Source organism: Paralichthys olivaceus, chromosome 12 (assembly GCF_024713975.1).
Source record: "Paralichthys olivaceus isolate ysfri-2021 chromosome 12, ASM2471397v2, whole genome shotgun sequence".
Taxonomy (NCBI): Eukaryota; Metazoa; Chordata; class Actinopteri; order Pleuronectiformes; family Paralichthyidae; genus Paralichthys; species Paralichthys olivaceus.
In genome coordinates, this window is record NC_091104.1 from 10,609,385 (window position 1) to 10,636,541 (window position 27,157).

The 27,157-nt window shown below is 42.0% G+C and overlaps 1 protein-coding gene across 5 annotated transcripts in view; it reads left to right on the forward strand.

The window, feature by feature from the left end:
• fermt2 (FERM domain containing kindlin 2) overlaps positions 1 to 22,962 on the forward strand; it is a 39,814-nt gene extending 16,852 nt beyond the window's left edge. For 2 of the 5 annotated variants that reach the window (XM_069535626.1, XM_020098132.2), the window contains exons 4-17: positions 4,867 to 4,995; positions 7,169 to 7,201; positions 8,869 to 9,094; positions 9,260 to 9,362; positions 9,716 to 9,823; positions 12,351 to 12,485; positions 12,993 to 13,042; positions 13,606 to 13,730; positions 14,236 to 14,342; positions 14,435 to 14,653; positions 17,399 to 17,419; positions 19,225 to 19,349; positions 19,511 to 19,652; positions 19,762 to 22,962. In XM_069535626.1, coding sequence (XP_069391727.1) covers positions 4,867 to 4,995; positions 7,169 to 7,201; positions 8,869 to 9,094; positions 9,260 to 9,362; positions 9,716 to 9,823; positions 12,351 to 12,485; positions 12,993 to 13,042; positions 13,606 to 13,730; positions 14,236 to 14,342; positions 14,435 to 14,653; positions 17,399 to 17,419; positions 19,225 to 19,349; positions 19,511 to 19,652; positions 19,762 to 19,935 — 1,697 coding nt within the window. In that variant the 3' untranslated portion in view covers positions 19,936 to 22,962. The remainder of the gene's footprint in view (positions 1 to 4,866; positions 4,996 to 7,168; positions 7,202 to 8,868; positions 9,095 to 9,259; positions 9,363 to 9,715; positions 9,824 to 12,350; positions 12,486 to 12,992; positions 13,043 to 13,605; positions 13,731 to 14,235; positions 14,343 to 14,434; positions 14,654 to 17,398; positions 17,420 to 19,224; positions 19,350 to 19,510; positions 19,653 to 19,761) is intronic. The other 3 variants (XM_069535627.1, XM_069535628.1, XM_069535629.1) reach the window with 3 other exon arrangements.
• Positions 22,963 to 27,157: the final 4,195 nt, after the last annotated feature.

Consider the following 27,157-nt stretch of genomic DNA (forward strand, 5'->3'; position numbering starts at 1 on the left):
TTCTTTTGCTCTTGCAAGTCCAGTCAGTTGGTCACACAGAAGCTACTTCCTCTTCCAAAATAATTTCAGTCCTGCAGTGAAGTATTTGGCTGTTTTTCATCCCCACCCTTTTCATGGTGGATTTTTTTATTATCCTCTACAATTTAAGATGTTTTTTACCTCAAACATTCTTTTTTCTCTTGAGCACAACTCAGATTCTGACCGTGAGTGTCCCATACAGGACCAAAGCATAAAAAATCGACATAACACTCCCAAGTTAAAAGCATTAAACCAATTATCACCGCTGTACTTCTCCCATGTCCATAGCAGCTGGGTCCTGCCACAGACACAGTCCATCTGGCCCTGCTGGGAATGAGGAGGACTGTTCGAAAGGTCGATGTACTGTAACAGATGAAAATCACTCAGTTTCACTCCTGTTCTGACCTCTGTTTCCATGAGGCAGCTCCTACATCCTGTGCTGCTCTGCTTACAAGATAGTTGTGGTTAAGGAATTTGGGCTTTTCCATTTTTAGTTGCAAGATAACATTTTGATAAAAACTCTGACAATTCAGAGAATTCTCTGCATCCACGTTTTTGTGCCTTCTGACGTCTGAAGATCATCTCAGATGAATTTGTTGTGCACTGGTGCCACTTGAAACCCTGTAAAAGCGTTGTAGGGTTTGAGCCAACAAACTGTCAGAAATTTGGGGGAAAATATCTTTGACAATTACTTGGAGCTGTTGTTGAGAGAACCCATTTTCAGACAGGAACTCTGGGCCTGAGTTTTTATATATAAAGATGGTAGCAGGAAGGGTCAGATGTGTTTACATCAGGAACATTAAGGGGAGGGTGGGCATTGGGGTGGATTATCGAGGAGGCAGGACATGACGTATAAATTCAGAAACCACTGAGTTTTTAACTGACTTGGACATTTGCATTGTTATATACTCACATTTCAGAAGTCAGTATGTACAAATATAATGCTTTTTTGCTTGATAAATTACTTTCTTTTAATTTAAAGAAAAAAATCAATTAATCAACGAACAATTTCAGCTATAAAATGGAATATGAATTACAGAATCAGGTCTGCAATGAATTGGTTCTCCTGGCTTTCTGCAAAGTGATTTGCCAAGTGAAGAGTCAAAGTCAGACATGAGCTTCTCCTGTCTAGACAACCTGGACTCACTTCCACACTTGCACACATGTCCTCCCTCTAACAGGAGGCTGTTTTTTTTACTCTTCCTGTGGGCTAGCACACAAAATGTACTCTTCACAAACTGACTAACACATGACTGTGGACCTGGGAGCTCGAGGCGGTACAAAATGAGGCTGCTGCTCTCTGCGAAGCACCACTTCAGGGTAACAAGTATCAGGCTGTTCCACTTAAGCACTGTGTGTTTTTTGGTAAGAACTGCTTTGCTACCATTTGTTGGAAACCTGAGGCACAAAAGCGTTCTCTGGAAAATATAAGGGGCAGCAAAGCTACTGTAACTTCTCTGCAACTGGAGGTAGAAGGGATGAACATAGAGGGCACAGAAGATGAGGTTGACAGTTGAGAATATTGCAATGAAGTGTGAGCTTTGTCCTCCAGAAACCTTTCTGGAGGAGTGGTACTGCTGCTCCATCGTCTTGGTCCAAGAGATTTATGGTACATCAGCCTCTGGTCTGCTTGACTGGCCCAGGCCACTGTTGTCATAACACAGGAGGAGTGTGGTGTGGCCTCAGCTCCGGTTCCATAATTAAAGTGCATTATTATTCTTTCTGAATGGCCCTTTAGTACCTTTTCAGCCTCCTGTCTGATAAACGAAGGACTCCACTGATGCCATTTCCTATTATCGTTTGTCCTTAAAGTTGGACTGAAAAACATTAAAACTGATCCGTGACGTCTGTCTCATGTTATTGTATTAAATCAAAGAATCACTTGACTCAGCTCAGATGCCAAACATCTGACCTCACTGCACTTATCACAAGCTGAATTCCTAAAACATTAAAAAATCCACATTATATGGTCTGTTTCCCTTTAGACTGAGACTGTGTCAGAGTCATTTCTCAGCCCTCGTTTTATTGTGTCTTCACTGGAACAAATGACACATTTATTGTTCAACAGTATTGATCATTCCAGCGAGTGCCTCTTCGAATCAGTAAGAAATGTGCAACTGGGGAAATAGTTGGTGAAATCACTCCTCTATAATTTTTTTGTCCATGTAGGGTCTCCATCTGTTTGTACTGTAAACCTTAGTGCTGTAAAATTAGACTGTGACGGTGTTTGTGATTCTTCTGCGGCTGGCCTTACTCACTGCAGTGAATCATGTGTTCCAAGGAGTAGGTCCTGCGAGCCCAGCTGGCTGCAGTTCAACCCCCTCTCCTCTGGCTCCGGGCCTGGAGTCTGCAGGATGGAGGATTGGGGGGTCTTATTGTCAAAGGTGTCATTTCTGCTAATGGAAGTCGACCAAGCTTTTGTAAGCACTCAAACCATCACTCACTCTTTCTCCTCGTCCTGACACTGGCCACAAGTATGCACTTTGTGCAGGAGCAGTCTCTCCCACCATTTCACGATTCCTAAATTGTCTCTATAAACATACAATTCAAAACTCAACTGGGTATGTCAGCAGAAACTGACTGTCTCCTGTCTGAAACACACTAGTGCAGCGTTTTTTGATATAGTTTTTGTCTTTTTTATTTGTGGATGGTGTTTATACTTCAGGACAAATTTGTAACACCTCCAATCCTTTCATAGGAGTGATGGAAAAAAAATTATATTATTATTTACCCCACATACCCTGTTTCCCACACACGGAGGCACAGCAATCTAGTAAATGGGTCTAAAATATTGATTTTTTACAAGAACATTAGTATTTTAATTTTCTCCTCTGATAATGGCCTGTTTTTATGTAACACTAATTAATTGTTTAAAAAGTATTTTTGACCAAAATTGCTGGTTTTGAGCCACACATCTATTGATGGTTATAATATGCATCAATGTTATAAGCTACAGTATCATTGAGATGCTTTCTATTTTTATGTGTAACACCTATTTACACTGGGTCTAAAAGTCTTAACTGCATTTAAATATTAAATACTAGGTCTTTAATACTTTTAGCCAGGTCTTTCTCAACGATAAAGATATCAGCACGCCATAATACAACCAAGATAAACGTGGATCTGTCATTTTAGTCGTGGGGATGGTTATGAATTCCTACTGTTTCTGGCATTTCTTGGGATATTCTCTACTCAGCTACTTCACCTTATCCTCAATTATGGGGAAGTCTAACTAATTCTGGGACTTCAATATTCATATCATACTTGACATAAGCCTTAAATTTAATTCATTATGATATTAAATACCCTTAAAGTTAACTTGTTGAAACCGGCAGATTATCACACATCAGATTGGTCTGTAGATGGCTCACTTTATATCCTGTGTGGACAATGAGGTCATATGTATGAACAATTAAAGCAACTTTGTAGTAGAATACCACATGCCTTTGTAATGCCTCAACAAAAGACAGGAGCCCTGTGTACATACACAATTTGATACACACACTCCACTGTGTGTATTAGGCAGCTTGCACAGCTCTGCAGGGCTGAAGCTCGGCAGCACGCCTGCAACTCACATGGCTGTATAAGGGCACAGGGATTGCACTCCACCACTGCAGCAGAGCAAGAATGAGGGAGGAGAGAAGAGAGGGAGTCAGCGAGAGACGAGAGAGGGTGAGCTCCCATCTGGTAGTTCTTAAAACTCCTGGAATGCTTTTGCTTTAGTTACACAAACCAAACAAGATCTCTCACCAAGTCAAGACATTCGCTCTCTCCCCTCACGCTTTAGCTTTCCCCCACCGGCCGTCAGCAACATTTTTTTAATTAGTCTGCAACACCTTGTCGATTCTTCATTTTTAGAAAATCAAGAGAGGTTTATATCAACTGATATGAGAGAAGATCTTTTATTTTTGAACATTCTTGTGTAAAACAAAGTGAAAATCATGAAATAAGATTCTCAGATATTAGTTCACTCCTTAGTTCATATGGAATCTTTGACGAAACCAAATCCAGCTGAGGATCCAGATTTTCCTAATGCTTCTAGACTATAGCCGCATGTCTTCTGGTTCTGACACTTTCTTTCTGTCTCACCCACAACATCAGAACCATCCTGAACTCATCTTAAAACGTCATTGCTGCTGCTGAGTGATGGCTCCCTGGCCTCCGAGCTCAAGGGAAGGAGAGAAAAGAGGGGAGAAAAGTCGGGGGAGAGAGGCTACTCTGTTTTAGTCATTATCTTCAATGTGGTATCTAATTTTCTGATCTTGCACACAACTCTTCGACTTTTGCGCAAGCAGAGTTAAGACATGGGTGTTTACTTCTTTTATAGTATCTGAGAACCATCAGTTTTTTCTGAATTTGTGAAAGCTGAGCTGTCTTTCTCCTGGTTCTGGTTTCATGTGTGTGAGAAGAATGATCCAGGTTGTGTCTGGCGTGTGTCTCAGTTGGAGATTGGATAAAGTTAAAGAAAGATTTGTTGTGGCCCAGAGAGAAGGGATTTGCAATTTTCCACCCTTCTTGTGTTCAGCTCTTTACAATTCTTGCTCATCTCCTCCATCCCTTTGCCTTCTCCTACTCCTTCTCCCTTTTTGCCCCTCAACTTTTTCAGTTCAAGTTTCTTTAGCGTCTTATTCACTGATTATACTAGTTCTATGCATTTATAGCCCAAGCAAGAGGTTGTGTGGTTTACATGAGGCCTGTAGTTGAACAAAATATAAATAAGTGTATGCTTTTAGTAGGTTTCTGACATTAAAACCTGCCCATCTTGGTGTCCAGATTGCTTTTGCATCATTGTTATTCAAGGTTATTTTTATGAACATTAAATTTACTTTCTTTCCCTCTCCCCTCCAGATATTCGCCACCCAGAGGAGCTATCTCTACTGCGTAAGCCCCGTGATCCTAAGAAGAAGAAGAAAAAGCTGGAGGAGGCAGAGGAGGATGATCTTGAGCTGGAGGGTCCACTGTTAACCCCTGGATCAGGTTAGTTGATTGACAGTAACTCCGTCACTAATGTGGAGATGAAGCACGTGTGGCTTCAAACCACTTGTTACAGTATTTTACAGCTGAATTGTTCATGTTTATTAGGAAGGACGAATAGAATTTACAGATTATTTAGCAGAAAAGAAAAATATTAGACAAGTGCAAGTTCTGGTGAGATGAAAATAGTGAATTTATACAAATCTTAGTCAGAAGAATCAGGTCTTTAGGTTCAGATCCACTGTGATTATAGGTTTACTGTATATTTTGAAAAACAATAATCTCATTTCCCTCAAGCAGCAGGACGAATAACAGGTTCCACTGGCTGCAACAGAGCATCTTCCATTCTTTTCTTTTTGTTTGATTGCACTTGTGGTTCAAAACAACCAACTAAGATAACTCCAAATTGCTGCAGCCTGCCTCTAATGACCAAATATGAATGTGTAAGTTTGAGGTCTGCATGGGATCTGCAGCCTGGGCTCCCTGCTCCTTGGCAGGGAGGACGAAGAATGGTTGAGATTCCACGCATAGCTGGTCACGCTGCCATTTTAAACCCAAACCAGAATGCACGACTGCATCTACACCAGCTACTCCTCCCTCCTTCTGCCACTGATGGGAGGGTTACCACCATGTGAGCAGAGTGTGGCAGAACAAAACAGGGTACAGCGCTGTCACAGAGTTAGCATTGAGCAAAACTGCAAACTCTATGAGACAGGGTGAATGGGACTCTTTGTACACTCTGCTCTGGCCTCCAGTCTGTCTTCTTTCTCCTTAGACCCAGCTCAACATGCATATAAACACTCATGTGAGTGGAAAAAGGCCTGAACTGTTACTGTGAACTTGGTGAACTCTCACAATTTGATTCGCTAAAGAAATGCTAATACTGCTGACGTGCTGATTTGATTCACTGTAAATGCCCATGCATAGAAATATTAGTGATAGAAAAGGCTTAAAAGCAGCACTCTTATCCACTCTTTTTTTTACAGTTCATTTTTATGGACACAGCTCATGAAAGTCACACCCAAAAGTTGCACCATTACATTTCATGGGCGTGCTGTGTTGATGCCTCTATTGTGGACAAATTTTTTCCCATTGGGCAACTGTGGTCACAATCCTAGGTGGTGCAAAAATAACAGTTCCATCAGGAATGTGCAGAATTTGTTCAATGTCACTTTACACTTCCTGTCATCCTCTCTATCAGATCTGTCACATGCTGCAGTCAGAAGGTGTATTTCTTGGCCAAGTTGTAAGGCGTGGTTTGTCCCTTGTGGGGAAGGGCTGACCTCTCAGCTCGGGTCTCTTGATAGGAATCACAAGGTTTTTCACAGAGGCAGCAATGCAATCAGAATCCCAGTGCTCTCCTATGCAGCTAAAGGCTCATGCATAGTCAACACCACTTAAGGGACAAAGAGAGGAGAGCTCACTGTAGCTCGCCATGACGTTCAGTAAATACTATTATAAACACTTGCAGAATTATTGTTGCACAAAAATCTACTTCATTTTCTCCCGCAACCCAAAACATAAAAGAAAAGGGCTTCGTCTTTGCCTGGCCACCTTAATAACTTAAAACAGAAAAATGTGCTCTGTACAGTAAGGTGACAATGACCTCACAAGCACTTTACATACATGGTGACTAATTATTTCCACTTAAAGACTGGCAATCCTTTTCCATAACCTCAATCTCTGTCTTTAAAAGTACTTGTCTGTCTGCATGCTCATGTCAAGTGCCCACAGAACTGGCCATTTTGGTAGAAAAGCCATGGTACTAATCCTCAGCTGCTGTTGTGACTCAGCCTGAGACCCACTATGTCTCCTAGTACTTTATATTTGTGCTGCAGTTAATACATGCAGGGCTGGGTCACACTGACCAAAGTCTTGCTTGGGCTTTCAATCAGTTGCGCTGCGCTGAATGGCAATGAACGTGTGGATGGAAAATGACAGAACCTCACTAGTCATGCCAGGGTGTTCTCCCTCTGCAAAGAGGGTAAACTGAGTCATCCGCTCTGAGGCTAGCAGTTGGCATTCTTCTATTCCTCTATTTTTTTGTCTTTTCTCCTCTGTGTCCTCCCTGTCCATGTAGAGTTTGTCTCAAATCTGTCCACTTGATGTTTTCTTCCCATTCCGTTTTCTTCCTTTCCTGTCCTCCTTTCTCTTACTCTTTCTCTTTTCATCCTAGCCTCTGAGATAGTATACATCGGACCTGTCAAAGGTAAGCTATCCTCTCCTTCTGTCCTTTTACTCTTCAACACTGCTTCCTCACCTTGCCTCCCGCCTTCCTATCTACCCTCCACCCCCCTTTCACAGCCAGAGTGTTGAGGTCACATGACATCAATAACCTTTGGGACTAGAGGCCTGATCTGACCGCTCCTCTAGAGGAAGTCAGCTGGTTTGAAAGGTCACATGATGTTAAGGCTTCGCCTCTCGTTTTTCTCAAAGCTCACTTTTCTCATTACATCTACTGTGGAATATGGCAGCAGCCTCATTTAGGATATTTTAATTACATTCTTGGACAGCAGAGGAAGTGGAGACCTGTTGTCCATCTTTATATACAATATGGTTCTTGCTATACATTAAGTCCAAAATTCAAAGTCAAAAAATGTTATTGGTCCATAACTCTATGCACTGTACATTTGTTAGTGCAGCACAAAAGCTTTGTATAAAAATCAAAACTAACAGAGACACATTTCATTATTTTTCAACCCTCTCTTGGTTTACTTCTCGTCTTAACAGCCCATGGTGGTCCAGCTCCTTCCATCTAAGCCTTCTACAAATCCCCAGTGTGGGAGCATTAGGAAGTCAAGTCATGTTGACTTTCTTTGTGTCGTTTCGCTTGTATTGGAGAGTCAGTAAACAGGATGGAGGAGGACCAGTTGTGTTGTTCAATGGGCTGCCAGCTTTCACCTTTTACATGGTGTCTCTGAATATTTGGGATTCCTGAGGAACCCCTACGGGAAATGGGAGTACTCTCCCTGACCTGATGAACTCAGCATCAGGGAGAAAACCCTTGAAAGAATCACTGAATAAAACCTTCCCCCGCAAGGGATGGGTGGCCATAGCCTGCACCCTGTTCTCATGACCTCAGCTTGCAAACACAAACACACATGTACACACTCACAATCACTAGCCAAGCCCACTTCCTGATTTCAGAAGGGATTTAGTGGTTTAGCCAGTGTTGCTTCTTGATCTTAGCCCTACAGAGGGAGACAGGGAACTGAGGGGTGTGGGGCCAAAAAAACTCCACAAGGCCAACAGGAAATGCAGATAACTTGACTTGGTGTCCTGCTTTTGTTTGGAGCCAAAAGCCAAGGTTAAAAAACAAATGGATAAACTAAAAAAAAAAGTCAAATAGAAAAATCAACATTCAAAATATTTTGACAATTTCCTGAGGATTTGAATTTACAGTTACATCTTTTTGTAATCCAGGCATCCTTCTCCCACATCTTTGCATTCCTCCTCTCCTCTCTGCAGCACGTTGTGCAGTAGTTTGCTGTGTGTGATGCATTCCTGCAGGTTTTTTGACTGTGAGTAAGTGGGAGACCCTGATCATGTAGTGCATCATCTGCATGCTGATCCACATCAATCCCACCATCAGCAGGAGGACATGGTTGAAGTCACTCATCTGCAAAGTGTGGGCTCATAGTCACATGGTCGTTGTTGACTGCTAGCTGGCCTGGCTAGGCTGCAAGTGTGTGTGTGCTTTTTGGAAAGTGTTCACCATTTTACCCCATAGCTGTTTTTAATGTTCTATTTGTGATTGTGCACCTATTGGATTGTCTAAAGCAAAACATATAGAAAGAAGTGATTATGTTTATTTAATAAATACTTTGTGTGTAGTCTTTGCACTACAAGAACTGATTGATTGCTCTGTGTTTCCAGGGAGCATCTACTCAAGTCCAGGCTTGTACAGTAAGACAATGACCCCCACCTACGACTCCAGGGATGGCAGCCCACTGTCGCCCACCTCTGCCTGGTTTGGGGACAGCCCCTTGTCCGAAGGAAATCCCAGCATCCTCGCCGTCAGCCAGCCAATCTCCTCACCAGACATCCTGGTGAAAATGTACAAGCCCCAGTCTCTGCTGGACAAAGCCAAAATTAACCAGGGGTGAGAGGAACTCTGCTTAGTGGTTTGGCCGTTTGGTTGAACTGGTTTAAGTCATAAATTCTAAATAAGTTTTGCAATTGATCAAAACAGTTGGAAGAGGCTGCATCTCTTCCAGAAAGAGATTTAAAAGACACATTCTAAGTAGCACATTCACTGTGTGCACAGGTGGTTGGACTCATCCAGGTCTCTGATGGAGCAGGATGTGAAGGAGAACGAGGTGCTGCTGCTGAGGTTCAAATACCACAGTTTCTTTGACCTCAACCCTAAGGTATGTCCCACAGACAAAGCACAACAACTTTATCTTACAGTCTGTTTGGGCATTTGTAGAAAACATGTTGCATCAGATTGCTCTGTATTGTCCCCTTTCATGAAAGTCAGATTTATGTCATACGGACAGAGTTTTATCCTGTGTAGTTTGCAGTATATTATATCAAATATTACATCATACTGACCCTGGCCATCACAGAGTAACATTTGAAATTCAACTGATTGAACAAAACCAGGTTGGAATATAACACATACAACTTTTAAATATTGCATCTCCAGATGTACAGACGTCTTGTGTATATCGGACTGTGAGACAGCGTTTATTTGTTTCTGTTTATTTGTGCGTGTCCACAGTATGATGCCATCCGAGTGAACCAGCTCTATGAACAGTCCAAGTGGGCCATCCTGTTGGAGGAAATCGAGTGCACGGAGGAGGAAATGATGATGTTTGCTGCCCTGCAGGTAAGAGGACTCAGCATGTTTGTGTCCTCTCCTGATCTTAATTTTTTCCTGTTACATATTGTTTAGTCAGGGTCTGAAATTTGAAGATCTGCATGCTTCTCTTCATTGGCCAATGGGCACATTTCCTTCTCAACCGCAATCTAATAAACTGAATGGGCTTCCAGCCCAGAGCTGAGCCATATGGCTGCCAGCTCTGCTGCAGCATGCATACTAAAACTTGGCTTTTTCACATTCGTGCAAAAGGAGTCAGTGGGGTTACTATGGCACAGATTCCCAATGGACTCATCAATATGCTTAGATATCAATCAATTCAATTTATATCTGTATCAGTCAATGGAAAAAGGAGTCATTAGGCTTTTAAGCAAAAAATCCTTTATGAATAATTAATTACAAGTAACTTTAATGAACCTACCTTACTTAGCTCAACAGAGTGAAGTCACTTTGATTCCTAGAATCAGTGTAATGAAGAAGAAATGAGATGTTCCAATATTATATTCTTATTTTCATTAGCGTCCTTGTTGGTATCTAGTAAGTAACTATCCAGAGCTGTATTCTTCACTACTCGGCCGAGGGTTTTAGCTTCATGTGACCAAGTAATTTCTGCAAACCATTGCACTTTGCTGTTGCCCCTTACACTGAGTTGCTCTGCCCTGGACAATCATGGCATCAGACAAACTGTCTCTTATGAGAAAAGTTTAAAGGAAGATCAGATAAAAGTGAAATGACAACAAGTGGCTTTAAAGGGGATCAGTGGAAGTGATATACAGATGTGAGCACCTTTGCCCCCTCAGGTTGCTCCCTTCAGTCTGGGGTTGGTGCCCCTGCTATTTCTGACCCTCATAAACTGTTAGTGCCAAGACCTGAGGACGCCATCCTGTCCTCACCCCCAGGGTAATTATAGAGCATCTTGGTCCCGGGACCCAGCGCTGCAGCCCAGACCACCCACTCCATCATGACACTGTCTCACAGATAGACCTGCTCACATTCCTTTAAAAGCCCTTTTACACTCTGAGGTGTTAGGTGTTTCTCATCAGTCTGTAATTACACTTAACTGGTTTCTTGTTTCATTTCCTGAGAGAGATGCTAATCTACTACACTGTTGCTACCTGTCTGTTAGCATGTTGGGAGCTACCACTATGTTTCAGCTGGGTAGCGTGGGCTAAGGTTTCACTGTTGAGAGTGGATACACACACAGGGTCTAAATAAAGAGCAATGATTGTCCACTTCCAGCATGTTGCTGGCCTGTGCTAGTATGCCATCACCTGGAAGTGTCTCTTTGGCAGAACATAGACGTGAGGTTATCATTAGTCGAGAACAGTAATCGACCTCAGAGTCACGCTGCCCATTAAAGAAACTTAGGACAAGGGTTGAACTTTGTATCTCAGTGGATAAACAGTTGGGTTCATCCATTTATACACACAAACAGGAAACAAGCTGCAAACTGTGAAAGAATGGAGGCTTATCGAGGGCCCTTTGTCCCACATTCTGTAACCATAGCTGACTAAAGCCTCACATATCTCTGTCAAACTCTGTCTCTGTATCTCTCATCTGCTCGACAGCTGTTCATTCATATATTGGTGGGGGGTTGGTGATGGGTTGACATTATAAATACCATTTGTCAACAAGTTGTATTTAGTATCTGTGACTCACACTAAGAGGAAGCCACAGGCGGGTTTTTCAGTAATGGGCCCCATCTTGATGAATTGCCCTCTCTATTGTTACAAGAACGCACTGTCTCTTATCACATCCTATTGGCCCAGTTGCACATGTGTTCCCAGTAAAAACTATTCATGAAGCTGTGATAGTTGCTGAGAACACATTGTCTGAATCATCTAAACTAGTTCTGTCAGTGAATCATCATCACTGAGCATTTTATTCTCCCGTCATCCTGAAAGTTGTCTTCTCATCTTTAAGGACATTGTCCCATCACTGCTGAACTCAGTTGTGCACACTTGCATTATTTGCTAACGTAAATGCCAGCAAAGCCTTTTATAATGCAGAGTTGTAGTTTTCGTGCAACAGGCACATTGCAGGAAATCAAAACTGATGACAAAGGTGATGGAGTAGCTACCATTTGCTGCATTATTTGTGCAACTTGCTCTTTTAGTTAAAGTCCGTCTCTGACAGAGGCTGTTTTTCTTTTTCATCTGGAAGGCTTCCATTATCTTGTGGATAGAAACGTTTTGTAACTGGAAGAGTTTAGGTTTTAGCAGTGCTGTGAGGATAATAAATGTGAAACCATTTTCCATAGTACTTCAGACTTTTGCTACAACTCGCATCTGTTCTTAAACCTCAGCTTAAGTACATATTGTACATGTGTGTCTGAAAGGAAGACTGCAATACAATTCCTGAATTTCTCTGTATGTGACAGTTCATATGCAAATCTAGGAGGTCTGAATGTCACCTGTCCCAATATGTCATATTCGGCAGTGCATAGTACTGGGACAATTTTTGGGAAACATGGATTTTCCCAAATATTATAGAAACCCTGATTTAATGCAGAAAATTGTGTATTTCCCCCCATCAGTACCACATCAACAAGCTGTCAATCATGGCTTCAGACAACCACATGAACAACAGTGAGAAGGAAGTGGATGAGGTGGATGCAGCACTGTCAGACCTGGAGATCACGTTGGAAGGAGGGAAGACGTCCAACACACTGGTATGACAACACTTGCCACATCATCACATGCACTGGAGGAAATACCCTCTATGGAATACTTGGACTGGGCTTTTTTCCCCCTTTGTGTCTGTACTACAGTCTGATGAAGTCTTCTTTCATACGTCATATTAAACAGGAGCATAAACATTTGTAGACACTGCAGACTGACTCAGGGGAGGGGGAAATAACAATGACATTCACTGGAAATGCACATTTCACACTATGATGAATCCCCAAAAAGGCTGCACTGAAAATAAACATCTCTTTTGTTACAGCAGCTCAGTGTTGAAGAATTAAGTTGATACAGCTTATCAGAGGAAACTGAGCTCTGAAATATTATGCAACAAGTGTTTTCTTTAGAATAGACCACTGAGTAATGACAATGAAAATGAACAACGTTAATCCTTAAGTCATTGTTTTGATTTGAACTTTTGATTTTAACCACTCTCTTATTCTTGTGTGAAATAATGTTCTGTGTTTTTACTAAAATGTCTCCTTTCCTTCTAGGGTGATATCACATCTATTCCTGAGCTAGCTGACTACGTAAAAGTTTTCAAGTAAGTCCGCATTCACTTTCAATGTTATCAAAAACCCTGTGTCCAACAACTGTGTACGAATGTGTTTGCAAGGATTTCGTTTGTCTAAAAGATGTTGAATCTATTAGAGCAAATAGCATTTTTTGGCTAAATCAGCGCGCTCTTGCCTGTTTTGCATCAGTGTAATAGACCAGGTTGTTTGCCAGAGGACATTTGCAGGCTGAGCTTGCAGTTTAGTTTTTTCTTTTTCTAAGTGATTACAGTTGGACCAAGCATATTTTGAACCACATTCACTTTTGGCTGTAGGCCTTTGCTGACAGGCAGGTGGCCCCTGGGGTGGTTGTCTCATAAAATGTATAAACCATCAAGGGGGGGTACGATATCGAGAGGCATTTCCTCTTTAATGGTTTTCCATTAATGTTCTTGTCCAAAGCTGGCTCCTTTCCTGTTCACCTCGCTGACTTTGCACTGGAGAACACCTCCTTCCTCCCACTCCTCCACTTCCTCCTCCTTCTTTGTACTCACTTTTGATCCCCCTCCCCTAAGTATGACATGTTTCCCTCTGTCTCTTATGTATTTTCCAGACCCAAGAAACTGACGCTGAAGGGCTATAAGCAGTACTGGTGCACATTCAAGGATATCACAATTTCCTGTTACAAGACTAAAGAGGAGGCGCATGGGACACCTGCTCACCAAATGAATCTAAGAGGTGCAGGCGCTCATACAATTTACATAGAATCACAAGATAAAAGCTGTTTTCAGACACTCCAGAGAACGTCTGCACAAGCGTTGGCACTTATCACTAAAACTCTCTAGACTCTCTTCGTCGCCGTCTTCAATGTCCACGGCATTCATTTCATTTTTGCATACGAAACGTCATCAATAATCATTCGCTTGCTGCGATCTCCTGCTGTATTCTTACATGGGTTCATTTAGGCATTATCCAGAGTTTTTACTTGAGGGCTGGCAGGAGGAACTCTGGAGAAAATTCGGAGCCTCTCACTCGGATGTTTGCGTTGTCACATACAGCCCCTCAGGAGAATATCAGGAGATTATCCAGAATTCAGTGCATGTCTGAAAGCAGTTTGAGTCACTTTATACCCATGCAATAATTTACTGCTTTATTTTTCTACTGCAAGTATGCTTTCCTTCTAATGTATGGGAGTGACCTTTGACCCATTTTTCCTCTCTGCACTGTGGCTTCATGTGTGTAGGTTGTGAGGTAACTCCAGATGTTAACATCTCGGGTCAGAAATTCAACATCAAGTTGCTAATCCCTGTGGCTGATGGCATGAACGAGATCTGGCTTCGGTGTGACACAGTAAGATTTAACATTAATCCACCGTTCACTAATGTTTCTCGTGGTTTGACAGGTTTTGGATTATAAGCATATTGTTTGATTTTCATCTTCAGGAGAAGCAGTACGCCCACTGGATGGCCGCGTGCCGTTTGGCCTCCAAAGGGAAGACCATGGCAGACAGCTCTTACAACCTGGAGGTCCAGAACATTCTGTCCTTCCTCAAGATGCAGCATATGAATCCAGACCCTCAGTTCATTGAGCCGATCACCACTGACATCAACCCAGAATGCCTGGTGTCGCCACGATACCTGAAGAAGTACAAGAACAAGCAAGTAAGCATTTCTGTAGAGAGCTGTAACACAATTTCTATTGACAACTCTGAGCAAAGTTAAGTGTGTTGTTGGAAAGAGACAGAAAGAAGACAACAGCTTATCTGTCGTCATGTGTGTTTTCTGGGAGGCTGTTTACTTGTTTGATGACTTGGTTGTGAAGTTAGATGGAGCAGCGTTTGATGCTTCCCAGATGGGCGCTTCCTGGCATCAGGGTTGTCTTGCGTTGGAATGAAACCTCTCCTCTACTCCCCCTCCTTTACATTTCCTCCTCCTCTTCCTTCTGTTCCTCCTCCCCAACCCTCTCTGTCCGAGGGGAAACCAGGACAGCAGACATCCAAACCACTCAGGTCTGCACACAGTGGAGCTGCTCATGTCAGACTGAAACAGATACTTAACCTCAGATCCCAGTCTTGGTGCTTGTAGACAAAAGAGCTTATAGTGAAGAGACCCCCAAGACGAGAAACTTGAATTTATTTGAGTTTTTAAAGACGGAACAACTATAAGTAAGCGACAGTAGCAAACATCCTGATAACCAGGTGTAACATTCAAACACTGAGAATTAATCTTTGTTGGCGTTGGGGAAAGTCTACAATGTGCCCAGCGGATTTGCATGCAAGCAATAGGCTGGTGTGTGTGCACTGGAACAGCTGAGTACACGAACACCATGGCAGTGTTAGATGGGAAAGGGTGAGGAAGAGAGGGAGGGGTCTGCTCGCCTTAGCTTACTCACTCAGCCTGGTTTTATTTAAGTTATAGTAGAACGTTGCGGGGGTGTTGGCGAGAGGTTGGAACAGTTAGTGATGACTCAGCAATGGTCTGAATTAAAATGGATGGCTAGAAAGCGAAGAAAGATGAGAGGGTTATGGGAAATGATTGAGAAATGATGCAACACAAGGATCTAGATGTGTTTCATTTACAAAATACTCTTCTAAATGTAAATGAATGACATGACTGATAAAAGAGGAGAAAGAAGATTCCAGGTCTTTGCCGACACCTTTGATAATAGACGAGTAAAACACCAGCGTTGTTTCTCGGTTCTTTGTCATACAGGAAACGTGTGTGATATGGTTCTACTGTGAACACAGTACAGTTAAAAGTTGGTATTATCCCAAGAACACATGTGGCTTCAGTTCTCACTCTTTCTCTATGTCTCCTTTTAGACAACCCCTTAAAGATAGTTGGAGCCAATAGCATGAAATTAAATTTACCGAATCTTCACGAAACACCACAAGGGTCTCATTCATGTTTAAGTTAAGTCGCAGAGAGGTTAACGAAGCCAGGTCACATGATGCACGTTGACCCAACAAGAACTGAGTGCTGTGTCCATTTTAAACCTCCCTGCTTGGAATAGGCTGTTTGTTTGACCTGTGGTGATTCTCGTTGCAGCTTCTGTCTGAAACTGTAAAAGTGACCTGCAGTAACTAAGTATAGACTGACTGCCAGAGCACCTCAAACTGGAGAATCAGGAATCATTAGTTAGTTCTCCTGAAAAACTTAAAATATAGACTTCCTGATTGAATATTTCAGCAGCTCATCACTTCAGGGAGATGAAGGAATAATACATTTGGGAGCATTTAAGAGTTAAAGCTCCCATGAACCATATGCGTGCTATCAAACCCTGATGGGAGTTGTTGTTGTTGAAAACTTAACAAAATCCTTCCAGCGATAAGCTGCTCAAATATCACAGTTCATTGTTCACTGACCCATTTTTGAACAGAAGACTCCAGTATCGTGTTTCAGTGTTTTTTACTAAGACAAAAGGTAAATAAACCTCGTTGGCTTAATTCATTGGTGGAACTGAGGATGGATTGAACAGGAGGCAGGATGTGGACCAGAGAATGACCCCAGCAGGGTGTGTGTGTGTGTGTCTGTGGTTCTTTCTGGCTCAGGTCCAATCCCTTCCCTTAAACCCCAGTCTGATAGGGGATCCCCAGGCACAACATGAAAGTATAGTGGCATTATGTACAGTATGTGCATGTGCCCGTACACACACACTCATGTAGTGGGTGTGAGGCAGCAGGAAATTAGCCATTCCTGGAAATGCTGCGCGGGAAAAGTGTCTGGGAAAAGCCCGTGAGCTCTCAGTCAGCTGCGACCCCTCCCCACCTCCCTCAAACTGGACTTCCTGTGGTAAGATTTGTCCAGGGAGACTTCCGTGCCCAGCGGATACACACACAAACACACACACACACTCTCACACACTCACACAGTGTACACTTCATGTGTACACTGATTATCTGAGGCCTGATCTATACATTTACAGTAGAGTAAACTCTGGATCTTGGAGACATGACACTCCTACACATTGGAACCTAAAGTGTGTTGCCTGGTTTGTATCACCATCTTGTGGATGAAAAAGGAATTGCAGAGAAGATGTGTGATTCCTATAATGACCTATTTTGAAAGTCTATAAAGAATAAACATTATCCAGACCTGACATATATAAATCCAACACACACGTTGTGTAACTTCCCGTCTTTTCTTTTAAAAATTACACACTGTGTGATTGCTGCTGTATCCCCCTCTTGTGGCCAAACACTGCATGACACTCATATGCCAAACCCTCCTCTTCCAACTTCTTTTTATCTTTTTTTTATTACAGTTATTGTTTATTTGTTATTTTGTCTTTTTCCTCCCTCAACATTGATCTTATTTGCTTGTTCTCTTTATCCACTCTGTCTTTCCCTCTATGCATCTCCTTCATTCTTCTGCATCTCCCTTCAATCCCCACCTCTCCCTCTTCAGCCAGGCTATATCAGGGACCTGGTAAGTTGAGCTGTGTGTCCACTGGGTGCCGACCAAACCTTAGACATGTGCATGATTGTCTCAACTCTGAGCTCTTCACTTAATCGAAGAAGTAGTTGTAGGAAATCAGTGTTTCCCACGTGTCAGAACTTGTGTTGATAGCTGGTGAATTCATATTCACAGACACGCAGCCAGGTGCTCCTCAGTCTGTTTCTCACGTCAGTATTTGGAAAAAAAACAGATGCTTGGCTTTTAAATTAACTTTACAGAAATTAGATGCAATTATTCAGTGCTGAAAGAAAGATAAAATTCATTCACCACTTGACAAGGAGGTGTGGATTAACCTGCGCTGCTGCAGATTGAAAGCTGAGGTAAAGTTTTGTTCTCTGAATAGACTGTTGAGTCTTGAAGCAGCCAATGCAGCGTATTGTTGCTGCTGTCTTTCATGGAATTTCTAAGTTATTACTAATGAAAAACCTTTTCTTTACCTGTCCTTGTAAAAGCTGCTTGTGCAGGAGGGTTAGAGCGAGGGGAGGTTTTCCATGAATTAACTGATCACAGATCACATTCTTCTGTTGGACAGAAATGAAAGAAAATTACTAAGATGACAACCATTGATATACCTGTGCATTCAGCCCAAGTAAAGTCTGTGTGTGGGAAACATTGGACGTAGAATTCATAGTGTCTGATAGTCACAGTAGAATAATTAGCGACCTTCTTCATAGTTTACTGTATCTTCTCATATGACATTTAACTCTATTGATGTGACATCGGGGCATCGCTATTGTGTTTCTATTTTTTATTACATGACATGTAAGGCCCAAGTACTGATAGTACAGAAGATATTCATTTCCATATACTTATCATCACTGCCGACCATTCATCAACCCACACCACATAGTTTGAATGTGTTTTGGAAAGATTTTAAACTTTTAATCAGATTTTAATTCATGTGTATAATATAAAAGCAGAGACTAGTAACTTGGTTCAGGTAAGTGATCCATCACATAATTATTTAATAAACTGTAGGAACCGTTCAATCTCTTTAAGATTTTATGAGATGAATGTTTTTCTAAACAGCAACAAACCATCAACTTATTGAGTTTCTGTCGTCAATATTTTCTTGTTACCTTTTGATTCCAATGTAGTAGCTAATGAATGCTAATCAGTTGCTAATTACTACACAAGGGGAGGGTGGTTAAAAACTGTGATGGATTACACACTCCAGGACATTTCTATTTTTTAAGCAGATTTTCATACTGCACGAACTGAAATGAGTTCTCATCCAGAGAGAGGGAAGGTGCATAACTCTTTAATTAGCTTTAGAAAGTAATCAGCAGTCTGTGTATAGAAAGAGAAGTCAGAATCCTCATGCGAGACAGTTGTGAGACAGTTGCGTCACCTGAATGTCTCTGGTACTCTGCTCCTCCACTTAGTTGATAATTTTATGAAGGACATTTAAGGACATGAATACACACATGCATGCACACTCACACAGATGAAATACTTCTCTTTGCTTTCTAACCTTAGTCTCCACATGAATTCATACGTGTGTGTCTGTTTTCTAGCTGTGTGTAGACTTGTGACACCTCTGGTTGTCTGTTGACACTGTGTGTGCTGATGGCTCTGTGCAGTTAGCCTCAGCTGGTTTATGCAGTGGGTGTGAGGATGTGGGTGTATTGGGTGGTTTCCAATGTGGCAATATTGTGGTGATGGGAAACATTTGTTCACTTTGGGGAATGTGTTAGTGTTTCTGGTGACACTAACACATGGTGGGAACATACTGAGATTTGTGTGTGTAATGTTTATGATTGTGTGTTTGTCAGATTTCAGCCCGGATCCTTGAAGCCCACCAGAACGTGGCACAGATGAGTCTCATCGAGGCCAAGATGCGTTTCATCCAGGCGTGGCAGTCGCTCCCTGAGTTTGGAATCACTCATTTCCTCGCAAAGTACGTTTTGTCAGATCCGACTGAAGTTCAATAAGTTGCTCATCTGTCTTTTTACTTTACACGAAGCACACGTTCAGTTTTACATCCTGACACCGACTCTTTAGGTCATTTCACCTTCACACTTTCATTCACCAACTTCTCTTCCAACTTCTTCTCTGCAGGTTCCAGGGAGGAAAGAGGGAGGAGCTGATTGGCATCACCTACAACCGTTTGATCCGGATGGATGCCGGCACCGGAGATGCCATCAAGACTTGGCGCTTTAGCAACATGAAACAATGGAACGTCAACTGGGAGATCAAGATGGTAGGAACATATGAAAAGGATTAGCTTTCCAAATCTGCATGTCTCATTAATGTCTGTGAGGATTTGACACAGAATGTCTGGTGTGACGCGCTCCCCTCTGTGCGCGCAGGTGACGGTGGAATTCGCAGACGAGCCGAGTCTGTCGTTCATCTGCGCCGAGGTGGACTGCAAGGTCGTCCACGAGTTCATCGGCGGCTACATCTTCCTGTCCACACGCGCCAAGGACCAGAACGAGTCTCTAGACGAGGAGATGTTCTATAAGCTGACCAGCGGCTGGGTCTGAGCTGCACCCCCCCCCGAACAAGCCAGGGGTCATAGTGGGCTGGGGGGCCAGGAGGGGAGCGGTGGGAGTGGAACCACGTTGTATGGGTTTATTTTATTCTACTTTTCTCAGTCTTTATACATTTTTTTGGAGCTGTGCTGAAAAGTCCAGAACAGTGCAACTGTTGCCATGCCAACAACCGTGTTCTCTGTTGTTTTGCCGACGAGGTCCTTTGTTATAACACTAAATCGTGATTGAATCAGTTCAGATGAACTTTGAACTTAAACTCCTGTGGTTGAGCAGAAGCCTGTTAAACTACGACCACCTGCCTCCTCCTCCTCCTCCTCCTCCTCCTCCTCCTCCTGGACCGACGGCCATCAACTTAACGTCCATGACTTCCCTTTAAAAACCAATCAAACACCAAATTGAATCCCAAAGATCCTTTTTTTTTTTCCTTTTTCCTCTTCACTCTTTTGTCTTTGTCTCTTTCTCTACTAGAACTGGACTGAAGAGCTGACGTCAGACTGTCATTAAAACATGTTGTGCTTTAGTGCCACAGATAAACTACAGTTATATCGAATTATTTATCCTAAAACATGGATCTCCTCAGAGTCCGATGGAAAGGGGGCGGGTCTGTAAACAGCAGCGTACATCCTCTCCACTTAATGAAGGGTTTAATCTCCCTGAAGTCACGTGTAAGCACTTCTACAGTACACAGTCCTGTTTTTGAATAAGCTGTTTTTTAAATGTCCTTTTTCTTTCCATGTCTGTGTCTTCACAACAGGAGAGTTTAGTCTCTCCTATGAATTTTCAGCGTATTATCTGACAGGTGCGACACTGAGAGCCTCAGTTTAGTTTTTGTATTTAACGGACTGCTGATAGTGAGCATGTCTGGAAACACACTACAGCTCAGTGCACTGTCACGAGCATCCTGTTTGTTCAAAAATCTGGTTTCAAACCATAGACTGAAAAATAAAGATGGACATCGCCTAAAATATCTGAATACTGGTGCCGCCATCTTGCACTTTGGACTTCATTTGGAGCCAGAGTCTGGGCAGTAGTAATTGTTATGGAGCTGTGGTATCGAGGATCTGCCAATGCACTTGCTCAACCAATCACAACCATGATTTCTATAGCATCAAAGAACTAATTACAACAGTTCAACAAGCATGTGTGATAAATACTACCTAAAATGACAGAAATGGATTTACTCTATTTCTATCCACATCCCATCCACTAACACAGAGGAGGCAGGGAGCTTATACTGCAGCCAACCACCAGGGGGCGATTGAGATCCTTTGGAGCAGTCATGTCGTCCATCTTTAAAGTCTAAGTTTCAAAATAACCTACAGGAGTCGACCGAACAGCTAAAACAGCTCAGTCTATAAAGTCATTTATTCTCATGTTCGCTGCATTGAGTGTTTTCTAAAAACAAGTTTATAAACACTAATCACTAATGTCACGAGTTGTCAGTGCATGTTTGTTTAAAGCGTCTCATCCCATTGACAGTTTTTATCGTTGCTTTTTAATATTTAAACCCTCGAGAAGCTAAATGATTTGTTGACATGTCCACTACGTTTTCCAAAGTTTAGAATGTTTTATCAGCATCATGTGACCTGGTAGTGCACATTTAGAAACCATCAGTCCACTAAAGTCTGCTCCCTGTGTTCATTCAGTCTTTTGGTCACAGCGTGTACGAGCAGAGGTCTTCAGGTTTATTGACTGTAGCCCTCACTTGAAATGTTTGACTAGATGTTCTTGCAGTTCTGCCACGTTCAGGGACAGTCCCTGTTTAATATGCAATATCTTAATTGGTTTGAGATGCACGTCTTCTCTTTAAAGCGAGTGGCCATGGCTGCTCGTCTGTGTCATCCAGGCAGCAGAACCAGACTTGAATCCACTGAGGATGAAACTCTTCTGCTGGTGGGGTAGATGAACGTGTTTAAAATGTCTCATCCTATTGGCAGCAGATTTAAAAACTGTCCACTACCTTTCTCCAACCTTAAGCTCGTCTCTTAGGCCAATTGTGTTTTTTCTCCTGACCTGAAAGGTTAACTTTTATCCATCACATTTAAAAGCCCTGACATCTCATTGCTCTGTGCATTGACACTACATAACACGAGGGGTCATCACTACCTTCTACCACCTTTTTATTCTTATCGCCTTTCTGTCTCTCACACCGTATAGTATTAATATTGTTGTTATTCTTATTTTTATCATTACACACCAGCAAAAGGTCACTGAGTTTGAAGAATAAATATGCAAAATGTTTTTTTCCTCTGTTCTCAGTATGAAGGATCAGTCAGTAAAGTATTATTTTTTGTAACTAATGTAAAAACACAAACGTTTTATAGAAATTGTACAGTTTTTTTTCCTGCTTTTTTTGGGGGGGTTTGGAAGTTTTTCCTTTCAGAAAAAAAAAAGTGGGTTGTCATCTGTCAACGTGTAGTATTCAGAATCGTGCCTGCTCATGTTGTGGTCTTACCAAGTTTTCAGATGAAGATATATATGAATATATATGAAGATAACACTAGTCTCAAACTCCAGATTTGATGAAGATGTTTGTCGAGTACATATATTTTTTTTCTAAAATACAGATACGTATGCCTTTTCAATGTGTTCTTTATTTCTTGTATTACTGCTTAATTTTATTGATTTTCTGCTTTCTCTTCTACCACCTGTGGCCCAGAGTTGCATTTTTAGCTCGTTCTTTCGACTGACGGTGATACTTTCTGTGCATTTATTGCTGCAAATTTAATTTGCTCTTTTTTGTTTTTGATGTACTTCACCTATTCGTCTGGTATTGTGTCACAACCGAAGTGTGCCATTTAATAATTGTCCATATGAAGGAGACCCACATTGCTTAGACCTTGGAGTTTGAGACAAATCAGCAAAAATGAAGTTGGGAGGAAAATCAAGCCTCGTCTTTGTTCTCTGATGTGTTTGTTTGCCTCCAGTGTCGGGAGCAGCAGTGCATGTCCTGCTGCTCTGTTTTCTGACTGTAAAAATGCATTTATTTTAAAAAATAATAAAGTAATTTTTATTTAAGCTCGATGTAATGTGGCCTTGATTATGCGCTTTAAGCATAGAGCAGAATTTAATCAGTCATAAGAACCTTTTTCACCCTCTTCTGAGCGGCCTCATTAGATCCACTGATTAAAAACTACACTCCATTTTAATGCCATGATTTTTAACACCATATTTGGTCACATGCTCACATTCAGCTGATCTGTTTGTCCAAAGCGAAATGTTTGTTGTCAGTACTTTCTGCTTCTACCTCAGTGAAGTTGGTTTTATGTTGGATATCTGACACTTCTGCCTTGTTTTTAATGGCTTCCATGTCTCATGACCCACTGGTCAAATATTTTTACAGGTCACACCACTTTTTATTTTATTTGATCAAGTGCTCTCTTTTATATGAATCTTAAAAAACAACATATTTTTTATGATATAGCCACCATGTCAAGTGACCGACAATAATGCTGAATTGCATGATTCCCCTAATAAACAGGACAAACCTCTTTTTATTGGATTTTAGTGCTTCTGGTATTTTACATGAATAGTTTTCAGACGCTTCCATGTAATCTGACATAAAAGATCGGAAACATGAATCCATTAAAACAAGTGTGTCCTATATGGACTGAGGGTAATAATACAAGTCAGTATTGCTTTGGAGTCAATGGGTCACAAGACATTTTGTATAATATTTATATGAGATAGAGGACACATTACAGTCCAATAAAAACGTGTGTCCTATTTATCTGTAGCCTGTGCACTGGTTATGTTTCTCCATCAGAGGGCAGTGTACAACCTTCCTCCCCTCTCTCTCCCTCTGAGGCCTCATCCTCGCTGCTTTCCAAACTTCTCCAGATCTGACATGTTTATCTGACATGTTTACCTGACGTCCCAGCACAAACCGAGTGGCAGATTGAGGAGGAGATTAGATCAGAGCACGCCTGCAGACAGTCTGTCTATTGGCAGCCGTTTGCCCGTCCCCCCCTACAGTGAACGTGGCGCATATTAGTGCTGTCCCCTGCTGAGCAGCTGGGATATGGAGGTGGCTGCTCACGCCCCCTGATGTCCACTGCAGTGTCATTTAGAAAAGACATTGTCTGCATCAAAGAATGAAATCTCTTCTCTCTTGTTGGTGCAGTAAAAACCGTCTTTGCTGGAACATATGAGCATCCACTCTTCTCTTGTGCGTCTAATATTTAGATTTTTCACTACGTCAGTTTAAGTATTGTCTCATTGTCTCATTTACAGCTGACACAAACATGTAGCAGCTTCCAGTCACCTCTGAGATCAGATGAGCGGTGCAGTGTCACAGTGGGAGCAATGAAACTGAGCTCTGCAACAACATCCTCTTCTTCCTGAAGATGGGTCTCAATACAACACTTCCACTGTTGTGTTTATTAAAGCAACATTCTTACCGAGCAACAGCGCCCTCTGTAGCCACACGTGGTGATTACCGCTCTGTGTCCCGGCGATCTGGGGATTTTGTCCAAAATTTTGTTCCAAGATTTGTCGAAAATCTGGTTAAAAATCATTTTGTGCGGAGAAAATGCGGAGAAAAGACAAAGCCTATCAATCTTTGACCGGAGCTCTGACTGCCCAGTCTCACTCACTCAACTGAAACACAACTGCACGGTGAACATTACCCATCATCCCTGGATACCTAAAGCAGAAGAGCTGCCACTGCAACAAACCAAAGTCTGGTTAGATTTCTTCATATTTTAAAGAAAGATATAAACGCTGGCTTGAGACTTTTTGACTGATCTTCTGTTCGACGTTGCTGTTGAACTTGTTGGGTTCTTGCAATCTAAGCTGTTCCATAGAGCGAGGTGTTCAGGTGAGGAGTCAGTGAACCGTCAATATGAGTTTAAAGCTGCGGTGCTGCTCTAAAACCTCTTTTAATGCTCGTGTGCAGCACATATTTCTGAGGGATGTGGTCCATTGTGTGGCTCCACCTAGTGACGTAGAATTCCTCAGAGCCCTTGGGAGGACGGAGGTGGATGACGGCTTTGATGTGAAAAAGTGGGTGGAGACCTGATATTGTGTGCGGCTCACAAACAATTAAAAAGCAGGAAGTGAGAACATGAAAGAAGTTGAACAGGACAAGGAGCTAAGTGCCTGTAGCCATTCAACTGCAGCTTCCTGGTGAAACAAATGGCATCGTTCAGTTTCAATGAAACATCGCTCTCCTCATTCCTGACGTCCACCACCACCAGTCCGTTATTGTCTCTCTCTCACGTCGACTTCTCTGTGCTGCAGTGAGCGGAGTGATAAAGACGATGTCAGACACGGCCGCTGATGTGCTGATTGAAATTTCCCGTAAAGAATCTCACTCTTATTCTCCCTTCAGACTTTTTGACCTTGTCGAGAACAACTGTTTCTTTTTCATTCTCTTTCTCCACAGACACCAACTGTCAGGGTTCTCAGAGTTCATTCCGCTGCAGGTTAGAGCAGCTGCTGTCACGATGACAGGAAGAGATGAGATCGTGCAGGTCTCTCTGGGGACGTCCACGTTGGTCTGTCGGACGATCCATCGCTTTGGTCCTGAAAAATCTCAACAACTGCTCGGTGGATCAGCGCCATCTTTTTTTATTAATACATTCATGGTCCCCTGATGTGAAAACATAATGATTGTCATTTTCTGTAGTTCCACCGTGAGGTTCAGGTACATTTCTCAACATCTATTTGGTTTTCATGACATTTGATGTAGAGATGTTCCTCTCAAGATGACTTTAAATCACTGTGACGCTCCTTTGTCTTCTTCAGACATTCACGTCTGCTTCAGTTTTACTCATGCTAATAAGCAATTGCTAACATGCTAGCATGCCAAACAAGAGTTGTGAAAACATACATTTTTGTCCATCTTCACATCACCATGTTAGCATTTGGAACAGTTAAGCTTCCTCCTGTTAGCATTCAGCTCAAAGCATCTTGAAGCTGTCATGGATGGAGACTGACTATAACAGACTGTATTTATATATTTATATAAATGGACGTAGATGCCGAGTTTGAAATGTGAAGCCAATGCTGAGGTGCCTAAAACCAAAAACTAAATCTCAAACTGGAGGCTTGAAAACAGCTGTTCACAAACTTCACCGCTTGATGCAGACTTTTAGTCTTGAGAGGTTTTGCATCACTGTTTCTCTTTAATTTACTTTGAACACTACAGTATATAGACTTTAATCAAAAGCCAGAATTTAACTTTCCAAAGTAAAAGATCTTCTCAGCATAATTTAGAGCTTTGGATATTTTGGTTTGTGATCAATAGCAAATGGAAAACACTTTAATTACTAAGTCGCTGGTTGTGTTTGCTGCATTCATCTCCTTATGGGAGTTTTGTGAGACAAACGATTTTGGATTCTGACACAAAAATGTACTCAGAAATGAAAAGTTGTGTTTATTTGCCATAAACAGCAAAAAGAAATCGTTGCAGGATTTATAATTTCCCGTCCCTTCTCTACGTAGAGTCTGTGTGTTTGACCTCTTTGTTTTCCCATAAACTTCTACCTTAAAAAACCTCACATATGTTCTTCTCATCATCTCGGACACTTTAAATATGTTTCAGTGGAAAAGGCTCAGTCTGGGCTGAACACTGAAGAGAGCCAAGACTCTTATCTTGATGTCATCAGTTCTACTCTGGAGCTGCTGAACTGAGCCTGAAGGCTCCAGGAAAACATGGATCTGGTAAAAAAAATAAAAAAGTTGTCTTTGGTTCAAAGCCTAGAACAACAGTTTCATACGCCCAGAATATCATGTTCAATTTAACCATTAATTAAGTCACATCAGTGACATTTGTTCACAGATGTAACAGGTCAAGAGCTTTTAGTTTCTATTTCAGGAAGGAAAGTTTACAAATAAGTTATTGAAATGAAGTTTTTCTCCCTGACTCCATCTGCATCTACTACACACTTCTTCTCTCCGTATGAAACCTGAAACAGTTGAATCTATAAACAACATTCTCCACCGCTGCATCTGGCGTGTACGTGGAAGCCTGAGGTCATCCACTCTGTTAGTCTTGCCTTACCGTCTGGGACATCACGCGTGCCGCTGCAGAAATTCTAAGCATGTCATTAAAGTCTCCGAGCTGATCCGCAGGGTGTCCTCTCAGCTGATGAGGTCATGTCACATGGTGTTTAAAAAGATGCAATGGGACTGTTGTCAGCCAAGATGCTAAGATCATCACTTTCTGTAGCACGCAAGAATTACACGGTCATGCATGCTACGCTATTAT